The sequence below is a fragment of the Lotus japonicus genome, chromosome 5, assembly GCF_012489685.1.
Source record: "Lotus japonicus ecotype B-129 chromosome 5, LjGifu_v1.2".
In the NCBI taxonomy this organism is placed as follows: domain Eukaryota; kingdom Viridiplantae; phylum Streptophyta; class Magnoliopsida; order Fabales; family Fabaceae; genus Lotus; species Lotus japonicus.
Window position 1 is genome coordinate 68,033,673 of NC_080045.1, and position 19,610 is coordinate 68,053,282.

General features: G+C 37.1%; 2 protein-coding genes across 2 annotated transcripts; both read right to left on the reverse strand.

Annotated features, from left to right (window-relative positions):
- Positions 1-475: 475 nt before the first annotated feature.
- On the reverse strand, positions 476-2,329 carry LOC130717350 (probable protein phosphatase 2C 33). Its single transcript, XM_057567553.1, has 4 exons — positions 1,854-2,329; positions 1,337-1,769; positions 1,013-1,236; positions 476-932 (listed from the first exon to the last, which is right to left on the reverse strand). Exons 1-4 carry the CDS (start codon positions 2,124-2,126, stop codon positions 633-635), a joined length of 1,230 nt encoding a protein of 409 aa, XP_057423536.1. The 5' UTR covers positions 2,127-2,329; the 3' UTR covers positions 476-632.
- An 808-nt stretch (positions 2,330-3,137) lies between these two features.
- On the reverse strand, positions 3,138-17,437 carry LOC130717349 (phosphoglucan, water dikinase, chloroplastic). The gene is made up of 18 exons (XM_057567551.1): positions 16,450-17,437; positions 16,247-16,333; positions 16,022-16,153; positions 15,303-15,428; positions 15,034-15,212; positions 14,232-14,316; positions 11,012-11,176; positions 10,859-10,911; positions 9,409-9,617; positions 9,219-9,337; positions 8,757-8,827; positions 8,464-8,581; positions 6,232-6,318; positions 6,071-6,157; positions 5,897-5,973; positions 5,563-5,713; positions 4,679-4,790; positions 3,138-4,263 (listed from the first exon to the last, which is right to left on the reverse strand). Exons 1-18 carry the CDS (start codon positions 17,248-17,250, stop codon positions 3,359-3,361), a joined length of 3,564 nt encoding a protein of 1,187 aa, XP_057423534.1. The 5' UTR covers positions 17,251-17,437; the 3' UTR covers positions 3,138-3,358.
- Between the last annotated feature and the right edge of the window lie 2,173 nt (positions 17,438-19,610).

Sequence of the window (19,610 nt, forward strand, 5' to 3'; positions counted from 1 at the left end):
CATACAAGAACATAGAAAGGAGAAGAAATTCTCTTTTAGAGAAAGAGAAAAGATTACAGATGCTAGCTTTCGAGAGGCTAGTACTATCCATAAATTGAATATTTCAAGAATGTCACACAGACACGATGCATGTTTGGATTTGCTTTAGGTGTAGGTAGAATCAATTCTCATCTCTCACAAGCTACTAGCAGAAGTTCCAAGTCAAAATCACTTCTAATTGAACTTGGAGTTTCCGAACATGCTGACACTCACCCCACTTGTATCATCCAGATCAACATGAAATACTACTTATGGATCGAGAAGCATATTTGAAGTAGCTGATAAACTAAATAACATGATTTAGAGAAAATCCACATCTACTGAAAATAAAGAGAAAGGAAAATAACCTCCAGCATAAAAATAGGCCTTCCTCCAGATAAAAAAATGAAAGCCCTTCTTTTTCCTTTTAAATTTTGTTGATGACAATGACCAATGATTAAAAGAAAATTGGCAGAAAAATTAACCAAAATTATCATCAAAATAATGATGCATCCTAATTCTCCCAGCCTTAATAAAATTAGTGAGGCTTGGGAAGAGACATGAAAAAAAGAAAAAAAAGACAAGACATGCTATTGGCCTATTGCTGCTGCTGGTCAGGTTACAACTGTGATTTCCTTGTCCCCTCCCTCCCTATATGGTGGTGATTTCTGAACTACAGTGTCAGAATGGTTAATTGATGCCTCTGGTATCAAGTTGTTTATGTTATTTGCTGAATTTAGGTTTGCATGAGTATCAAAGAAGAGGCAAACTACAGAGCAATCATCAACCTTAGAAGTGGGAAGCTTCGTCCTCCATGCTTGAACGGCTGATTCAACCAGTACTTTAGCTGCAGAAGACCGTGGAGCAGATGCCACAATCCCCACAACCTCTTTGTTTGATAAAACATCCCAAACCTGCTCAGAAGAACCAGCACAACTGAGCTGAGAAACAAATGTGATGTTGAACTGGTATTGATTCAATTGCACAGCCTTACCCCATCTGTGGCTAATACAACAAATTCATCTTTCTCAGTGAGGCGGTGATGTGAGACATCAGGAACAGAGATGACGCCGTAGTCCTTCAGGCAAAAATCTCCAAAAGCCCGTGTCATAGCAAGGCCAGGGGCATCAACGTTAGGCAACCAAACTCGAGCAACTTGTGGTTCTTTCTCAATGGCAAACACCCTTCCTTTACAAAGCCTGATCCTCTCTGCTTCCCCTGAGTAAAAACAAGAAGTAAGACTTAGCATACTTGGAAATGAAGTGAATAACAAAGAGAAATGCAAATAAAGATGGAAAAAAGAAAGAGGGATGGATACTTGGAAGATTTGGCTTAAAGTCAGTGGTCAACTGATGAGCAAAAATAGAATCATCATGTTGATCTCGGGTAGCCAATACAGCTCTGGAGTCCCCGACATTTGCAATAACAAGGTGGTGCCCCTGCTTGAGCAAGGTGACTGCTGTAGTACCACTGCAATAGCAATCACTATGATGGTGCAGTTTGAGTTGTTTGTCCATAATCTTACATGCCTTTGAAAATGATTGTCTTAGTTTAACAAAATTAATCCCATGAATATCATTATCATTGATGAGTCCATGTCCATCTGAAAGATCAAGATCATCCATGTATTCACATTGAGCCATGAGCTTTAAAGGGAAAGAATCCCTGACTTTCTTGGCAACCATATGGCCATAAGGTCCATGGCCATCAAAAACACCACAAAAAACGGTGTCCTCCATTGAACGAAAGTTCTGGGAATCGAAAATAAAATAAATGAGATGATGAAATTGAATAAATAAATTAAAACAAAATAATGAAATTAAACTTGTACCTACCTCCCAAAGAAGCATAGCATCCTGGTTGATCCCTTTTCTTCCTTGCTTAGAGAACAAGGATGCAACGTGGGAGGATCCGTTCAAGACGAGTCTGCCACGAACTCTGTGCAACCGTATTTCGACGTTATAATCAGCAGCAGCGGTGGATGTGGATGTGGATGTGGATGTGGATGTGGATGTGGATGTGGATGATTCACAAGGAGAAGGAGAAGGAGAAGGAGGAGCAGGAGATGAACCTGAACCCAAACCCAAACCTGAGAGGCATGATCCCATCACCAATTCATGATCTACCTGCACCTGCCAGTGCTACCCCCAATTTTACGTCATGCATGCAGCACAAACTAAGAATAGGAGAAACATATAATCATTTGGATTGGATTAGGATAAGTGGATAACCAACTACTAAATTATAAACAAGATTTGCATATCTATATATCTATCTATCTCTCTCTGTGTCCATGTGGGTTAATTAGCTGGGAAGGTATAATGGGAATTAATTTGGTAGGACATATGAAAACTTAATGGCACAAATTAAAATTTAATATGAACTGCGAAATAAAGATAAATATAACGCCAACTTAATGGCACTTAAATCTCATGAGATGCAAAAATTAATATATACAAAATCTAACATAGCAGATTTGGCAATAAAATTTGTGGCTGAGTATGTAATGTGACGAGATAAACTAAAGTTTCAGCGGTAAACAGAGAAAAAAATTGTAACAAACTTTTTAACCGATTTAAAAGAGCAGTCTTTTATGGCGGTACAAGAGAACAACTTATGGATCCTCTCCCGCCAACTCTAAGCAGCACCTTCTATGGTAGAATGTGGACCATTAGATTCTAATTTTAACAATGAAGATGGTCTCTTTTATAGAAGTTCATTTTTAAATTAATTATCGGCTTTTTGCAATTAAACAAACAAATTTATCACATAAATGAAGTTTCCTCTACAATATGACGAGACTTAAAATATGCATCCATTGGATCATTTTAAAAGGTTTTGGCTGTCAAGTAACTAATTATCCCAAAAGCGTAAGTTGTTGGGTAAGGTCACATTAATGATTTTATATTATATTTTAACAAGCTCTCTCACGCAAGAGTCTATTGAGCTTGAAGCGTTGACGATGCCCAGGCTCACCTACTATGTGATTAAATTTAATTAATTAATTTTTTTGTTTTAAGAATTAGGGGCAGTAGGGGTCAAACAACTCTAGACCGCTTCCGCTTGATCGTTGAGGCTCTGTCAAGCAACCGATTATCCAACATTGGCGACAACAAAACTGATAGTCTCAATCTGTTTTTTTACAATCCATTGCAATACTTAATCCATACAGCTCCAAATTAAAACTAAAAAGTACTAGCTACGTGCTTCCTCTATACCTCAGAAACTATTGTGCAGCAGCTGTTTCACATAAAATTACTGTCATTTCAAGAGGCAGAGGCCACCCATCCGTATGAATAACTATAGTTACAGTCTTACAGACAAGAGATTTCATGTGTGTTTAATTAGGTTGGGGCCTTGTCTGAACAATATAGATGTCTTTTCCAACAAGACATCCTTCTACATCTTGTGGGGACCCAAACTTTCTTTCCAGGAAAAACCCAACGGCACATAGGCGTTGACCAAGTTGTCGCCGGAAAACTGGGTCAACTGTCAGGGGTTTCTTGCTGTAATCCACAGTTAAACGGATAACCTCCCCATCAGCAGGTCCTGCACCACGTACCAGCAACTCCTCACTCAAGTTTGCAAAAGCCAGCGTTTGTACAACCCCATCAAATTTCCCAGATGATATGCGCCATGGTGTGCCCCGAGTTCCAGAAGCCAGAGTTTCACCCAGCCCACAAGCAATCTCAGCCTCCACAGTATTACTATCCTGGTTTGTTGGGCTCACGGTATGTAGCACAAATGACAAATCAGGTGAGAGCATTTCTTGAATCAGAATAGCCATTGAAGCTTCCTTCTGAGGCACGCCAGCAGCACGCCGGCTCAAAACTGCCCTTCGTGTGTACAGCGAAGCCCAAACTCGGCTAACTGCATTTCCAAAAACTGTTGGATTGGAAGGACTAACATTGGGTATTGATTCATAAAGTCCAGCTGCTGACATTCCAGCTAAGTCCTCTACATTGGCACTGGATCGAACAATTAAACATGCACTGCTTGGAAATATTCTCCCAATGCTTTCAATGACATCTTTTGATGGCTTCAGGGAACAAACCAGTTCCTGGAGTTGATGGCAAAGACCATCAAGTTCACCACCCTCCAGTTTTGCTGTTTCTATCTTATCCAGTATAGACCGGAATGTTTCAGTCGAGTTGCTCTTCTCTAGCTCTAATTCCATGGATCCAAAAGGCAAAACTGCCCCAGAAGGAACTTGGAAAGAAGCAGGCACTCCCTGATCACTGTAAACTGTCATCCAAAAATCAGATTTTAGAAATGTGATTTGCAAGAGTACATTATTGTCATTAAATTCATTAAAGTAAATAACCGGTTATTCGGGGGATAAAGAAAAATTCATTAAAAGTAAAAGAGAGTAAAGAGTTACACTACAAGACATTGTTTCAGCTCACAAAAAAAAGCATTAAATCAAATTTGAGATGAACATAAAGATTTGATTGTTTCAGTAAAATTCTCTAAAGATAAAATCTCGAGCTGGATAGTTTAAAAACAAAATTCCGGACCTTGAACCTCTATCGTTATGACTGTTGGTAAACCAAAATAAATATATAAAAGAATGTTTTAAATAGTACTTTGAGATGAGGTTACTCACTGTAAGTGTAATAGTGGTGGTCTGACATAATTATGCAACACAATTGAATCATACCTTTATCAGAAACTGCAGACAATGATGACAAGCGACCACATGCAGCAGCCTTTGCACCGGAAGTCTGAGTCTCTGCATCAGGAAGCAAGATAACTCCACCAGATGAAGCATCCTTCAAATGAACAGCATAATTAGGCAATTGATTGAATGCTTTGCATCAAAAAATCATTACTCTGAATAACCTTAAAGGTTATCTACATATGCAGTAAAAAAAAATCAACTTTAAAGCTTACATTATTAGGTAAGGGATAAGTATTGTCTGCTATCTCAACAGACCCCTACACATGAAGGACCTGCTTTATTCTAAAACTTCATTTAATTATGATAATGGAGCCAGTAGGGATTAACCTCTAGGTTGTTTAATTTTGTACACCCTCATACGGTCATACCATGTTAATGAACTAATCAAGTTAAAAGCTGATGCTGTTATGTGAATTAATATCCCACAAATTTTGGTTTTTGATTGAGCTCAGTGGCGTGGTGTGATTCCTATAGCCAACCTCGCGTAGTAGTTGTATGTTGTTATGTGAAATATGAAAGGGATAACAGATTTAGGAATATATTTAGTATTAGGATATTGCATTGGGGTAAGTAGTTATTTGTAGTGCAATCAGAGTGTTAACATTTGGATCAGGTCCACCTTTATGATTTACATTTCCATTCTCTGTAAATTTATCTCAATTCGAGTGTCTTCTTCTCATCTCAATAACAGAAGGTTTTTATCTCTATCATGCAGAACCCATCATTAGCATCATGAAAATGTCAGTTCAATCTTTCACCTCAAAATCTCACCACTTTCACCATGCTGAAAGTTCATTTCTAGATGTGAAAAAAAATGTCAGCACATCGCCAAAATAAAAGTGAATAATTCTATCATTCTCTACCTGATTAGAATTGGAGATTCCACCAGCAGAGAAAGCAGGAACCTCAACTCCAGAGAAACTATCATCAGAAGCCCTTTCAACAGAAAAACTGCCATTGGAGTCCACTGAAGAAGACAACTTCAGAGTAACACTAGCAGCGGATGCATCCAACCTGGAAAGTTAAATAAAAGCAGGAAAAGGGAAAATGGAAAACATTATAGGAAGGGAAAATGGAAAACATTATAGGATTAAATGTATTCACAATGACAATATTATCAAAGTAATTTGAAAAGTTAATTGATTTAAGTTTTAAGGATAAGGGTTCAAGGACGAGAAAATTGTCTTGGCAAATAACCTCACACATGACCCAATAAGACTTTTTACATCAGCAATTTTTTCATCATCTTCACACGTTACAAAGGCGACTTTCTCCTGTAATTAGCAATAGCTGTATGAATGTCATGGACAATGTGTAAATTCAAACTTCAAAATCATTCATTGGAATTGGAAACATTGAAAGAAGTCTTGCCTGCCGGGCCCTAACACCAAGATGAGACAAGTGAGGCAGCTCTTGCTGAAGTATAACTCCCACTATGTTCCTCCCAGCAGCTGTTACCTGGCAGCATAATCAAACTTACAAACATTGATCTATTTGTTACTTCATATACACTCAATGAAGTATAAATATACCTCTTCATCACCATCAGCTCTGTTAACAAGAAGGATAATTGGACCTTCCACTGAAGATGGTAGGGATCCAGGAACAATTCTTTCAACCTAGGTCAAAGATGCCCAAATTCATGTTAGTCATGATCTATTGTATGGATGGGGATATCCCTACTAGTTTCTTACCTATTTGGTTATCACTTTATTTATAGGTTTGCTTGTGTAGAGGGCTATAGATGCCCCCTTTCCACAGCTTGAGGACTTCTGTTTGATTGTTGATTGTAAATAATAGTGTGAAATTTCAGAGGCACTTGGTCCATCATGGGTGGTGAGAGGTCAACCATAGAGAGAGAGACACACACACACACACACACACACACAGAGAGAGAGACTGAATCTGAAAATGACTGTATTGTTCAATAGAACTGAGAGTTACAATATATACAGATGTGCTTAGATCACAAGGTAACTAAAGTAATTGTAGGCTAACAAACTGACTGGACTAACTAACCATAACTAACCACAAGAGCTATGACAGAATACAACGGGTACACTGTATATCAGTGTAGTGTACTCCAATATTCCCCCCTCAATCTCAGCTGAGGAAGGAAGGCACATTCTGCACATTGGGCTTGATCCGAAGATCAAGGAACCAAGAGGAGGACAAAGGCTTAGTCAGTGCATCTGCAAGCTGGGAGGCTGCTAGGATGTGCTACACGGAAATCTGGTTGGCATCATAGTCATTTTAGAATAGGTTTTCCTGATGCAAACTAGGCTTCTCTGCTAGATCGATGGTCCAAAAAAAGATAACTACGAGCTTTTTCATAGAAAATTTAGTATTGTGGAAGGTAAGTAAAATAATGGTAACAATCTAGGCATAATTATTATTTATGCTCTGTAGGAAAATGAGAGTAAAGAGAAAAGTAGAGAACTAACTTATTGATTAAGAAAAGAGTCTAGATACTAGAATTATATAGATGCTCGAATATTGTTGACATGTAACAGACTAGTCAACTGAATAACTACTAGTTACATCTGTAATAATAGACTAAAGAAATCCTAAGGATGTAATCAAGTACACCCTGTAGTTCTTTTGATTGGCTGCATTTTGCTCAAAACATGATGTGCAACCATATGTTCCAACATCTGGAACAACATGGTGTGTTTACGTATGTTGGTGGTTCAATCGCTGAAATCAAGTTATTTGTTGGGCTGCTGACTGTAAGGGGATTCAGAAGATTTATCCTATGCTGTGCGTTTTATCTTCTGAAGGCGTGTTTGTTTTAATCTTGGCTGAAGTAACAAGATTGATAACGTGTGAACCAAGTATATCTCAAAGTTTGAATTTAAACTTACTTGGTTCTGTTATTTTATTCTGGTAAGAGTTGATTCCTTGAAGATTCTTTCCAGAAGTGCTGTTGTGGACTCTATGACGTTCGGCCCATTGAAGATCCAAGCCTCACGTGAACGTCTATATAAAGGAGTTTATAAACCCTAGCAAAACAGGGATTCTGAGCGTGATATACTGATCTTAGGGTTTATTATTTGAGTCCTGTTGTGAGTATTGTAACAACTTAGTGCTTCCTGTGCTATTGCAAGTACTAAGTTGATATGTTTAGTTGAGTTGTAATCTCATCAAACTTGTTTATTGATAAACATGTCTTGATCGCTGTGGCAGTGGTCTTTAGGGGTTAGAGGAAGTTTCCTCATAGCTTAGAGGAGAAGGGCTAAGCTAGATTCACTTATGTAATAGTGGTAGACATTGAAGAGGCTCTATACTAAGGGGGAGTACTTAGGTATAGGAGGGACTTTCATGTGACCTGAGAGCTATTATTTGATAGTGAATTGACTCCTGGATTGGTATCCTCCAGATGTAGGTGATGTTGCACCGAACTGGGTTAACAATTCCCTGTGTTTTTTTCGTTGATTTAATTTATGTACTGTTGTGCAATTGTCGAACCGATTGTCCCAACATCGCGTTCGACATCTGTCCTGTGCGAGAACCAGAATTTCACACCCAAGTGTATCCAAACACTGTTCTAATATGCTCCATCTTGCAATAGTCTTATTAATATTAATATGAGGGTATAATAAACTTTTAAGACAGCAACGTAAGGGATAACTTTTTTAAATTCAATACTGGTTGTTTTTTAAAGATCTCTGTTTCTCTCTCTCAAACAAACACACACACACACATGCACCAGAGTAACTATCACAATAACATTGCTAGTGATATTTCTAATTGTAGCTCAGTACCTGAACTAATGTTCCTAAAACAGCTCCTGGAACAAGAACATCCCAACCATCAGAACCAAGTGTACTTCTAACAGCTTTTAGCAGAAGAATACATAGTTTTGAAACCTGAAAAATCACGCTAAAATTTACAGTAGAGAAGTCAGATAATATACTAGTTATGTTTATCGTAATGAAATCCATAGTCTAGGAAAAAAAACATGACAAGAAACCACAGATATTGATGATAACACTACAGAATATAATTCCTGATTTCCTGTAACTTGTTCTCTTAATAAAATGTTGTATTACCATACCCAGCACGAATCTCAGCTTCAGTATATGTTCTGACACTGTTTTCAGGGATTCCTAGAGCTTTTCCTAGTGTCTGCAAAATTTAAAGGGACAATTTTGTTTATTTCAAGATACATTCATAACATGCAAAGGAACCTGGTTTAGAAACCAAACAGGGTAAAAGTATTAAAAGGCGTAAGTTATTTAGGTTTGAAATGAATTTGTAAGCCATTCTGGCTTATTTCTGATTGAAAAGCTGAGTGGAAAAGTGCATAGATCCTACTAGGTACTAATCAAAATTATATTAGGGTTATTAAGACTAGCAAACTGTTTTTTCATTTAATTATATATTATCAGTCAAGGGATTTTTTGTACTTCTTTTATTCCCTAGTCTTGGTCGTACTTGGGCTTCAATATATATAATATTTGTTTTGCTTTGGGCATTAAAATATCAGGCTTTTAACAGAATAATATTACTATTTGACCTGGACTTTTTGAGGAAATATTTTAAGAAGTTCTTCAGTGTATTCATCAGTTAGCCTCTTTGATCTATCAAGAGTAGCTTTCAGTCTCAATGCCCAGATCATCTTGCCATCTTCATTTCCTGGGAAAGCATAGCACATCTAAAGTGAAAAACTAGTCAACACGACAAGTTAAGCAAATACGTGAGTTTACCTTCCCTTTCAGAAAGGCCTCTTGCACTCCAGGCAATGAGCTCATTTTCAATAGCACCACATTCTTCTGGCTTCCAATTAGATAACTTCAACTGGTGGACTCCAATAGTAAGGGCCCCAAGCGGGTCATTCCAAGAGTTCACATTTTTTGACTGCAAATTTGCAGCCAGCCAATGAGCACCTCCCATAGCTTCAAGCACATTGATAAATCTATTCATATGAGTTCAGAAGTTAATGCTCTACCAAGAGGAAGGTCTTTTCATTACAATTTATAAGTGCCATGTAGCTGGAAAAGTTTTATATCACCAATTCTCCATCAATCAAGTTCAACATGGTTCGATATACATCATTATCAAGTGACATCTAGGCAGCTTGACTTCACACTACATCCCCATAAGTTGTGATCGTTTAAATTTGAAAAGATATTTCCAATGTTAGCAAAATCTATAGCAAAATCGCAAAATCCTAAGCACTGTTCTGATTCAAAACGCATGCAAAATCTTTTTTTGGTGGAATCGCGTAGAATCTTAGATTTTAATCGTAAAATCCTATTGAATCTTACGATTCTAGTATTTTTTTAATTTTTGAAGCTGATTCCTAAAATTGGGGAAACTAAAGAGTTTTTTGACTTGGTGGAAAAAACAACCCACCACCCAGCATTTAGGGGATTTCAAAATTGAAGCTCTAATCGATTGTAGTTGCCAAATTTGAATGGTTAATTGATAAGAATTAATAACTGATTGTATATTTTGAAAAATCAACCCACATGACCCAACCTTCACGCCTCTAATTGCCTATATAATTCACTCATAGTAGAGTGAATTGAATCACGCATTCATGCTCTGTTTTCTGTAGTCTCTATCTAGGTCTCTTCCTCTTCTGTTTTCTCTTCATTCTCCAACATCTTTGTTTTCCTTCATTCTTCAACGTGTCTGTTTCATCTTTTAGTTTCATGTTCTAGTACTCTTATGATTTTGGATTGAGATTATGACTTATATGAATGTTAATCTGATGAATTTTTATTCCAATTTTTGTTAAATGATGTGATTTACAAGATATCTATGCTATTTTTTTGTTTTTCTATTTATGGTAGAATCTTACGATTCAATATACGATTATACGATTATACGATTTTGAACCCCCTCTCCGATTCTACGTAGAATCTAGCTTTTCACAACATTGGATATTTCATATATTTTGCCAATCTAAAGAATTCAAGAATTGATATAATTCTTTGAATAAATTCAAGGCCCAATAAACATCTATCTTCACACAATTAGAGCAAGTAAGCATTTATATTCTAGCTGCAACTACTATTGTCCAAGTAGATAACAAGAACTCCGTGCCTATTGCAAAATAATGTGTTCTTCATATATTTCATGAAAGTAGTTCAACATCTGAGTATTTGACAAGTGTTCAAAATGTAAATTATGAAAAGGTATGCCAAGAACCTGCTTAAAAGAACAAATGAGTAATCCTCAAGCCCAATCTCACAGAGGCGCCACTGTACTTCCAAAGAAACAAGGATCAAAAGTTGTTAAAACATTTTTTAAATAGCTAACCAGACTCAAGCTTTGTTAATAGATCAATAAAATAAGTGTCACCTTTTGACGCATAGCAATTGCGGAATCTGGAGCATCATTTCTGAGGCCACTTTCAAGACCCTTGACAAAAGTTTCTCTCAAAGCAATCAAGGATTCCATGGTTTTAAACAGAAGTTTAATTTCTTGTTCCACACCAGGTGTTGAGTCTGCAGCAGAGTCCATTGTCTGGAAATGTATTGTGATCCCTTATCAGTAGATGTCATTATAAGAAAAACTGAGTACTAGAGTCAAGTTAAAAAGATCAATAGTACTTATCCCCCCCACCACCAACAAAACAAAAACGGAAAGGAGAGTTCTTATAAAAGCTCTTGAATTTGGACCTAACTTTGCCCCAAAAGTTAACTCAAGGATAATGATTGTCCTAGCGACCTAGCCATTCTAAGGACTACTTTGCCAATGTCTCTAATAAATGTGGGACCACAACACCCCCCCCCCCTCACACACTAGGGATGGACATTTGGAGCGTGGAATTTGAATTTGGACTAGGCCTACCCCTATAGCTCAGGGGTGGGGATTGTATTATCCCTTATAAGGACTACTTTAGCCAAGTATCAATTCAATGTGGGACCTTAATAAAAGCAATAGCTTTACAACTATAATATTTCACTTTTATGCTGAATATGATGAGCATAAATTATTCAAAAGTTATTCTTATGTCATTTTTATAATTAGTGGAGAAGTATTTCGACAAAAGAGAAGGGGGGGGAAAACAAATGGTTGAGAATATGAATGCACCGTATGACTTAAGTCTCAACTCTTAACTAAAAAAAAAACTAAGACTAAAATACATATGCCCATCGACTTCATCTTTAAGGTACTCTCTCTCACTCTTGTTGTTTTTTTCCTCTGTTGCAGCACATTCTGTCCGCCTGATCTCTTCCAATTTCTTTCACCGCAATCCCTTGAAATCCCACTTGTAAGACTCCACCTCTTGGGGGAAGGTTTTATTACTTTCAAGCTAAGCTTTCCACCTTTCTCTTACACGAGCCTGTAAGGTAAATTTTTTGCCTTAGAGTTAATTCTCTAAAGAATGAGAAGGGTACCACCCGGTCATTTATTTGAGCTCTTTTGAGGTATACTCACAACTCAAAAATTTAAAGAATGGACTTCTATTAATGTTAGCTTAGGTAAAATTACTTCTATGACTTTGAGAATAAATTTGGATATTTTAGGGTTGTCCTTGTTCAAGAGATTTAAATAAATTTCTAGTCTTTAAAATATTTATTGGTACTTATAGATCTACCGGCTATCACATTGTTTGCTTCTTCTAGAGTTGTTGGGAGTGGGTTTGTTGGTTCCTCAAAATTGTGACATCTTTAAATACTTCTATAATTGTCACTTTTATTTATCTTGTCATATTAGAAATTGTTAATTAAATTAAACTTGGGGAGACATGTTTTTATACTTATTTTTTACATTCTTGAATCTTTCTATGTTGTGAATTGTATACAGTTAATTTTGAATGTAGTTACGAAATAGAAAATGAGTATTAAAAATGCTATTTTCGCATTGACTATTATGAAATTAAAAATGATATTTTTGTAATTGACTAGTATAAATTAAAAATGCTATTTTCGTGATTAAAATGGTTTTGTATTTGTATTTTGAGGGATCCATTTTAGAACCCCGTGGCCGTTAGTGTGGGTAACGGTCTAGGTGCACCTAGCTATATGATTCTGGGTGGAGAGGTCTATATGTTAGATGGAGTCATAAGTGCAAAAAGAGGACTATCAACTAGAGTAACAAGGTGTAGCACAACTGGTAGATAGTTGGGCTCCTTAAGCATCTAGTTCAGGGTTCGATCCCTGAGCGGTGCGTATGGAGAAGCATTTTTGGGAGAGGTCTACCCACTTAATGTAATCTCCGAGGCTCGGAGGATTAGTCTCATGGGGATGCCTTGGGAAACCGGAAAAAAAAACTACAGTAACTACTCTCAATGAGATTATATGATATGATTCACAGTCGAGGAGGCTATCCATTACATGGAGTCGCCCCTTTGAAAGGTATTTGATATTATGGGATGTTGAAATTACACCATACTCCAGTGAAATATATGTAAGTATGTTTATTTTGGAAAACCTATTACAGAAAGAGAGTAGAGATAAAGAGAGAGGGATAAGAAAACAATCCTAATGGATTCACAAGAAGGAAAACCTTCTTTCCAAGGGAAAATCCTTATACAAACTCTATTAATTCATGCTCTAACCTACGGAGAGTACCTATTTATAATAAACTAACCCTACTAACCTTACTAAGTAAATGACACTGGCCCAACATAGGCCCAACTCAAATAATAAAAGCTAACTTAATACCAAAGTAAATAACAAAAGCAAACAGATAAAACCAAACTCAGACCCAAACACAACAGGCCCACTAACTCGAATTTAGAACCCTAGATGTGCGTCTAGTGAAAAGAAAGAAGAAAAGTACATAGAAGGAGGACCTTTAGACCCAAACACACCATCCTAAATACAACAAGGCAAAAGAAACCAAAGGACCTTTAGACTAAAAGAGTTAAGAGCCCCAATTTGCACAAAAAGATAAGAGAGAGAATGAAAACTGATTTTATAATCTGAATTGTATTGCATTTGGGTGGGTGAAAGGATACAGGCTATGTGTATTTATAGCCTGAACTGAAAGAAACTAACCTAACAGTTTGTTGCAACTTCAGAGTTACTAACCTCTTCTTACTAACTAACTATGACAGCTGTACGTAAATAACTATGACAGCTGGGATAACTAACAAACAGAAAGCTTATACAGAAAGGTTATAATGAATAACAGAAAATACAATAGAGAATGAATAAAAAGGAATTGCATAACCTATACTCTAACACAGTTCAAATTGAAAATACAGAAGAAAAAATCTATCTCCAAGAAATCATAAGCTGACGTATTTCAGAATAATATTCACAACCAGGCTAATGGAAACAGCCCAAATGAATGCAGAAAACTCAAAGGTTCATATGCACAGCACTAGTTTGTATGTGGCTCAATGAACGTAGCTGAAGGACAATGATATGCACTGAAAGGATTCTTGGAAGAAAAAATCCAAACATAAAATTCAATCCTAAAGTAGAAGAACATTAACGGATTTATCAGATTATTTCAGCATATAATGAAGTTCAACTCCTAAGTCATGTTCCACAATATGCATATTCCAGTGTCAAAGCCTGAGACCAAATTAAAAACACAACAGAATCAGAAAAGGCGATTTCACCTGTTTGCACTGCAAGAATGAATCAAGTGATGAAATCCCATATTTATCCATAGATTCGTGAATTGACTCTAGCTGTTCGGAAAGACTGCAACATGACAAGGTCAGAAGTGAAATCATTAAAATTATGACTTTCCAGCAACCCATAAGTTACATGAAAAATCTCCTTCATATTTTGTATACTTTGATGTGATCACTCAAAAAGTATATTCCAACACTGTTGTTGTTACATAAATGAATGAGGTTGGTTACTCTATTTTCCATGACTACTGGAGGTTCCACAAGAGACAACAAGTTTCAGTGCAACAGTAAGGTTGTTGTCTCTTGTGACAATGATGGCTACAGCCCACAGGTTTTAGACCTGCAAACAGCCTCACGAAACACAAATAAGGTTGCAGGCATGACACTCTCATACTTCGGAATGGAAGAGGTGCACTTACTAGGCCACCCTTTTTATGCGAGCCTTCACAGCAAGTTGCTTCTAATGGGACTGAACATGGGATCTCCAAGATGGAGAAACTACTACACAGTGCTCAACCAGTTGATTTTCTTACTTAAGGAAACATATGGTTACTTAAAAATGAAGATTTTCTTAACAACTGCACGGAGTTTCATGATCAGTATATTGGTTCACAGGCTTAATTATGTATTAAAATCATGGGGCTGTGATCATGTAGGAGGTTTCCGATAGAAAACAACACAATGTTAAAGTGAAACTAATTGATCTGCAGAAAAAAATATCTACATTTACATATAATATAATTTACAGTTATAGTGAGTCAGGTTAGTGTTATTCATGTCAAACCTGCCAGCATTAAAGAAGTCCTTGAGTTCTCGATGAAATATCTTGAACTGCTCCACAAAGGTTTCACTATATTCTCCAGGGTTCTTTGTGATTTTAGCAAGCATAGCTTCTGTAGCAACCAAATCTTCAGGACCAGCATTTCGATGAAGCTTGTTTTGTATTGTATGTTTAATTTGTGTCTGGAAAATAAAGAATACATAAAACATGTTACCACTATTCACATGAACTACAATTATATTCCATACTTCAAGTAATTTGGGAAAAATAACCTTCAGGTCATGTGGGATATCATTTCGATGAGCAATATCTCTAATTCGAGTCAAAGGAACAGAAGCAGTGAATTCTGCCTTGAAAGATGGCAAACAGGGGTGAATCTTACGAACAATTAGAACTTCCTGTATATCAAAGAAATAATGGTAAATGAAAGAAGTAAGATAAACCTTCTAATACAGGGAGATATAAAAGGTAGCAAATGAAAACAAATACTACACTAATAGCATTGTTGGAAAATTTTCCAATTCCTGGAGAATTTAAATGTTCAATACTACATGGCTTTGCTTAAGCGCTTCATTAAAATCAAAATAACTGCAACCGGAAAAACTAGGGACACATAAAGAACATATGAAACTAATTGACTGCATTCATTTGAACTACACATCTTCAATATAGTACCAAGCTGAAATGAGGCCAAAAATACTGCTAGCTTCCTAAAGCTCAAGATATCCGCGCATCAAAATCCATTGTTATTAGACGAGGGAAAAGAAAGAGAAAACAGAATCACTTAAATCCATAACTCAATTCAGTCCTGCGGTAGTATATGTATATATATACACAGATATAAATCGTTACCATCACATAGCTCTTATGACAGAAATACCCTCATACAGTCTTATGAAATATGACCAACACACTAACAGCTAAAATTTGATCAGTGCCTGGAACCAAATAGGCTACCCTTAATGTCGCTGTAAATATTATAATAAATCACCTGTGGAGAGATATCCTTTTGACTGGTATGTCGCTCTAATTCACGAAATATAAGCCTTGAAATCTCAGCATGCCTATTGGGTCGGTGGTGACCACCATCTTCGAAACATGTTATTTGCCCTGTGTTAATCCACTGCATAAGATGACCTGAGGGGATTAGATGATGGTAAAAGAAGACCATAGATGAATGAATATAAATACAGAGGAAAAGACAGAAGAAGAAGACCTTGAGGTAGATAGCAGAGTATATGAGTGCCTCCAATGGATCTTTACCAAGCAGACTCTCAGCTATAATTTCGCGTACTATATCAAGCTTGAAGGTGAAAAGTATAGATAGAGTTAATTACAAGATAGTATTAGGCTGGTTATTTACATAAGTTTAGTTTGAGGAAGTAACATAATGAATAACAGAAGAGTGACAGTGAGTACCTTTCTCCACCAATTCCTTGCGTTTTGATCACCTTGAACCAACTTGAGAGGCAAGCCTTGAAGACCAGTAGTGTCCCATTTCCTTTCTGTTTCATGGGTCCGATGTTGGTTGGATTGCATGAAAGTAACAGTGTTACCTTGCCACTGACCTACAAAAGGACTTGGCTCTTCTGATTGGGAAAGAGGAGCATCATTAGTAGCAGCGTCAGAGAAGTCCTTTTCTTGTTGAATCTCTCCTCCATCAAAATCCAATTCCAAAGGCTGAAGGTCCATATTCTCGCGCGTGGCGTTCCATGTTGCAACCATCTCAAAATGACCTTCCTCGGGCAAGTTCAAGAGCCTGTTATCTCCAGCTTCCCAAAGCAGAGTGTTGTCCTTGTCGACAATTATGAATTTGAACTCAAGTTGTTGGCTCCCTTGGAAATCCAGGTAACATGCCCATCCTTCTTGTGTCCAATCCAACGGAACAGGTTTCTTCCAGGACCCTAATTCTTTGGCTGATCCTGAAATGACAACATGATCACCAAACTCAACTTGGTGATTTAATCGAAGACGCAGCCGAACTTTGTTCTTCTTCTTATTATTTCGTTCTTCCCTAGTTTGGGTGGAAGTCGAAGAGACAGCGGAGATATGCGGAACAGTTTTAGGACGGTGAAGAAGAAGAGGATGAGGAGTGTGACGACAGAGATGATGGATGGAGAATGATGATGATGATGATGATCCTCCTAATTGCTTTTCCTTCTTCCGACTCCCAGAACGGATCATGTGCGAATGGCATTGCAAGATACGCGCAGAATCCATAACCTTCTTCTTCCTTTACAATCCCAGTTCCAGTTCAAGCAACTTCAAACTATCTATCTATCAATCAGTTGAGTTGTCGATTGATTGATTCGGGATCTGATCTTGGTTCGAGGGTAAAGTTAAGTTAATGCAAGCAAGCAAACAGCTTTGCTTTGTATTGTCTCCTCCTTTCTCTCCACACACGTGGATGTGGATTACAATTCAACGGTTCAGACATCATCTAAACTAAACTTTGATGTTCATTATCTTTCTTGTGATACCTTAACTCAGGTCAATGTATAGTACCCAAATAAGTTGATACATTAAGGTTGTGTTTGGATGAGGGATTGTAGAAATTCAAGGGATTTTAAATGCCAGGGAATTCAAATGATTCAATTGAATTCTCTTGAATTTCAAATTTTATTGTTTGGATAAAATGTTGAAATTCGCTCAATTGTAAAATTCTTTGTTTGGTAATATAAATGAATTTCCTTCATTTAATTGTTTTTATCTTAATATATTCGGCCGAAAACCCTAAAAATCAGTCCGACTCTCAAAAATAGATCAAAACCTTAAAAGTTGACATAAAAGCCTAAAAAGTGGCTGAAAAACCGAAAGTCGGCCGAAAAACCAAAAATCGGCCGAAAACCTAAAAATCAGTCGAAGACCCTAAAAATCGGCCCGACTCTCAATAATCAGCAGAAAACTCAAAAGTCGACACAAAACCCTAAAAAGCGGCCCAAACCCCTAAAACGACAAGAAATCCCTAAAAATAGGCCGAAAACGTGAAAGTCGACTCAAAACTCAAAAATCGGCCCATAACCCTAAAAATCGACCTGACTCTCAAATATCGGCCGAAAACTCAAAAGCCGTCTGAAAACCCTAAAAATCGGCCCGACTCGAAAAAATCGGTCGAAAACTCAAAAGTCGGCAAAAAAACCCTAAAAATCGCCCCGACCCTAAAAAATTGACCGAAAACCCAAAATCGGCCCATAATCCTAAAAATTGGCCGATAACCCTAAGAATCGGCCGAAAACGTGAAATTCGGCCCAAACTCAAAAATCCCCAAAACCCAAAAATCGACTGGAAACTCAAAAATCGGCCGAAAATCCTAAAAATTGCCCGACTCTAAAAAATCGTCCGAAAACTCAAAAGTCGGCACAAAACCCTAAAAATCAGCCCGACACTCGAAAATTGACCGAAAAACCTAAAACCCGACCTTTCGGGTTTTCGGTCGATTTTTAGTGTTTTGTGCCGAATTTCGAGTTTTCGGCCGATTTTTGAGAATCGAGCCCATTTTTAGGGTTTTGGGCCAACTTTCAGGTTTTCGGCCGATATTTAGGGTTTTGTTCCGATTTTTGAGTTTTGGGCCAATTTTAAGGTTTTGGGCCGATTTTTGAGTTTTCGGCCGCTTTTAGGGTTTTGGGTTGATTTTTGAGTTTCGGCCAAACTTTCACGTTTTCGGCCGATTCTTAGGGTTATCAGCCAATTTTTAGGGTTATGGGCCGATTTTGGGTTTTCGGTCAATTTTTGTGTGTCAGGCCGATTTTTAGGGTTTTGTGCTGAGTTTTGAGTTTTTTTGCTGATTTTTAGGGTTTTGGGTCGATTTTTGAGTTTCATGCCGACTTTCACGTTTTCGGCCGATTCTTAGGGTTATCGGCAAATTTTTAGGGTTTTGTGCTGACTTTCGAGTTTTCATCCGATTTTTGAGAGTCGGATCGATTTTTAGGTTTTTGGACCATCTTTCTGTTTTCGGCCGATTTTTGAGTGTCAGGCCAATTTTTAGGGTTTTGGGCCGATTTTTGAGTTTTTGGTTGACTTTCGAGTTTATGGCCGATTTTAGGGTTTTTAGCCAAGATTAATTTTTTTTACTGAATTTAGATAGGGTTAAGGGAGAGATGAAGAATTTGAAATTCCTCATATTTTGAGGTGATTTCAATTACCCTAAATCCTATTGAGTAAAATACCTCATTTAATTACTAGTAATTTGAGAATTCTCCACATTAGATATCCAAACAAGGTATTTTAATTGAAGGGATTTAAAATACCCTCTAAAATTACATTCCCCTCAAATATTCCCCCATCCAAACACAACCTAATAAAGACTTATAGATCACACCAGCCCGCAATTGTATTTTTCTAATAATATATCTTAAGATTAATTTTGTCAATTCGATTGGTGTCAGGTCTCTCCCTTAAACAAAACAATGTCGCTCAAGCTCAATGCTAAGTTCAGATTCGCGATAACCACTTCAAGGTCACGGTAAACGCCAACAAAGGTCGCCGGAGACAGTTAAGTTGTCCAGCGAACGAGAGCACTATTACACTAAAATTATAGCTTTAAGAATTATAATTTCAATTACCACATGTCATTAATTTAC

Excerpts from the sequence above, each read along its gene's own strand:
- LOC130717350 (XM_057567553.1), bottom strand. The coding sequence starts at position 2,126 with ATGGGATCATGCCTCTCAGGTTTGGGTTTGGGTTCAGGTTCATCTCCT. Across the intron at positions 1,770-1,853 it reads ATGCTATGCTTCTTTGGGAG|AACTTTCGTTCAATGGAGGA; the intron begins GTAGGTACAAGT and ends TTCGATTCCCAG. Across the intron at positions 933-1,012 it reads TTGTATTAGCCACAGATGGG|GTTTGGGATGTTTTATCAAA; the intron begins GTAAGGCTGTGC and ends TCTTCTGAGCAG.
- LOC130717349 (XM_057567551.1), bottom strand. The coding sequence starts at position 17,250 with ATGGATTCTGCGCGTATCTTGCAATGCCATTCGCACATGATCCGTTCT. Across the intron at positions 15,213-15,302 it reads ATATCCCACATGACCTGAAG|ACACAAATTAAACATACAAT; the intron begins GTTATTTTTCCC and ends TTTATTTTCCAG. Across the intron at positions 8,828-9,218 it reads TATTTCCTCAAAAAGTCCAG|ACACTAGGAAAAGCTCTAGG; the intron begins GTCAAATAGTAA and ends TAAATTTTGCAG.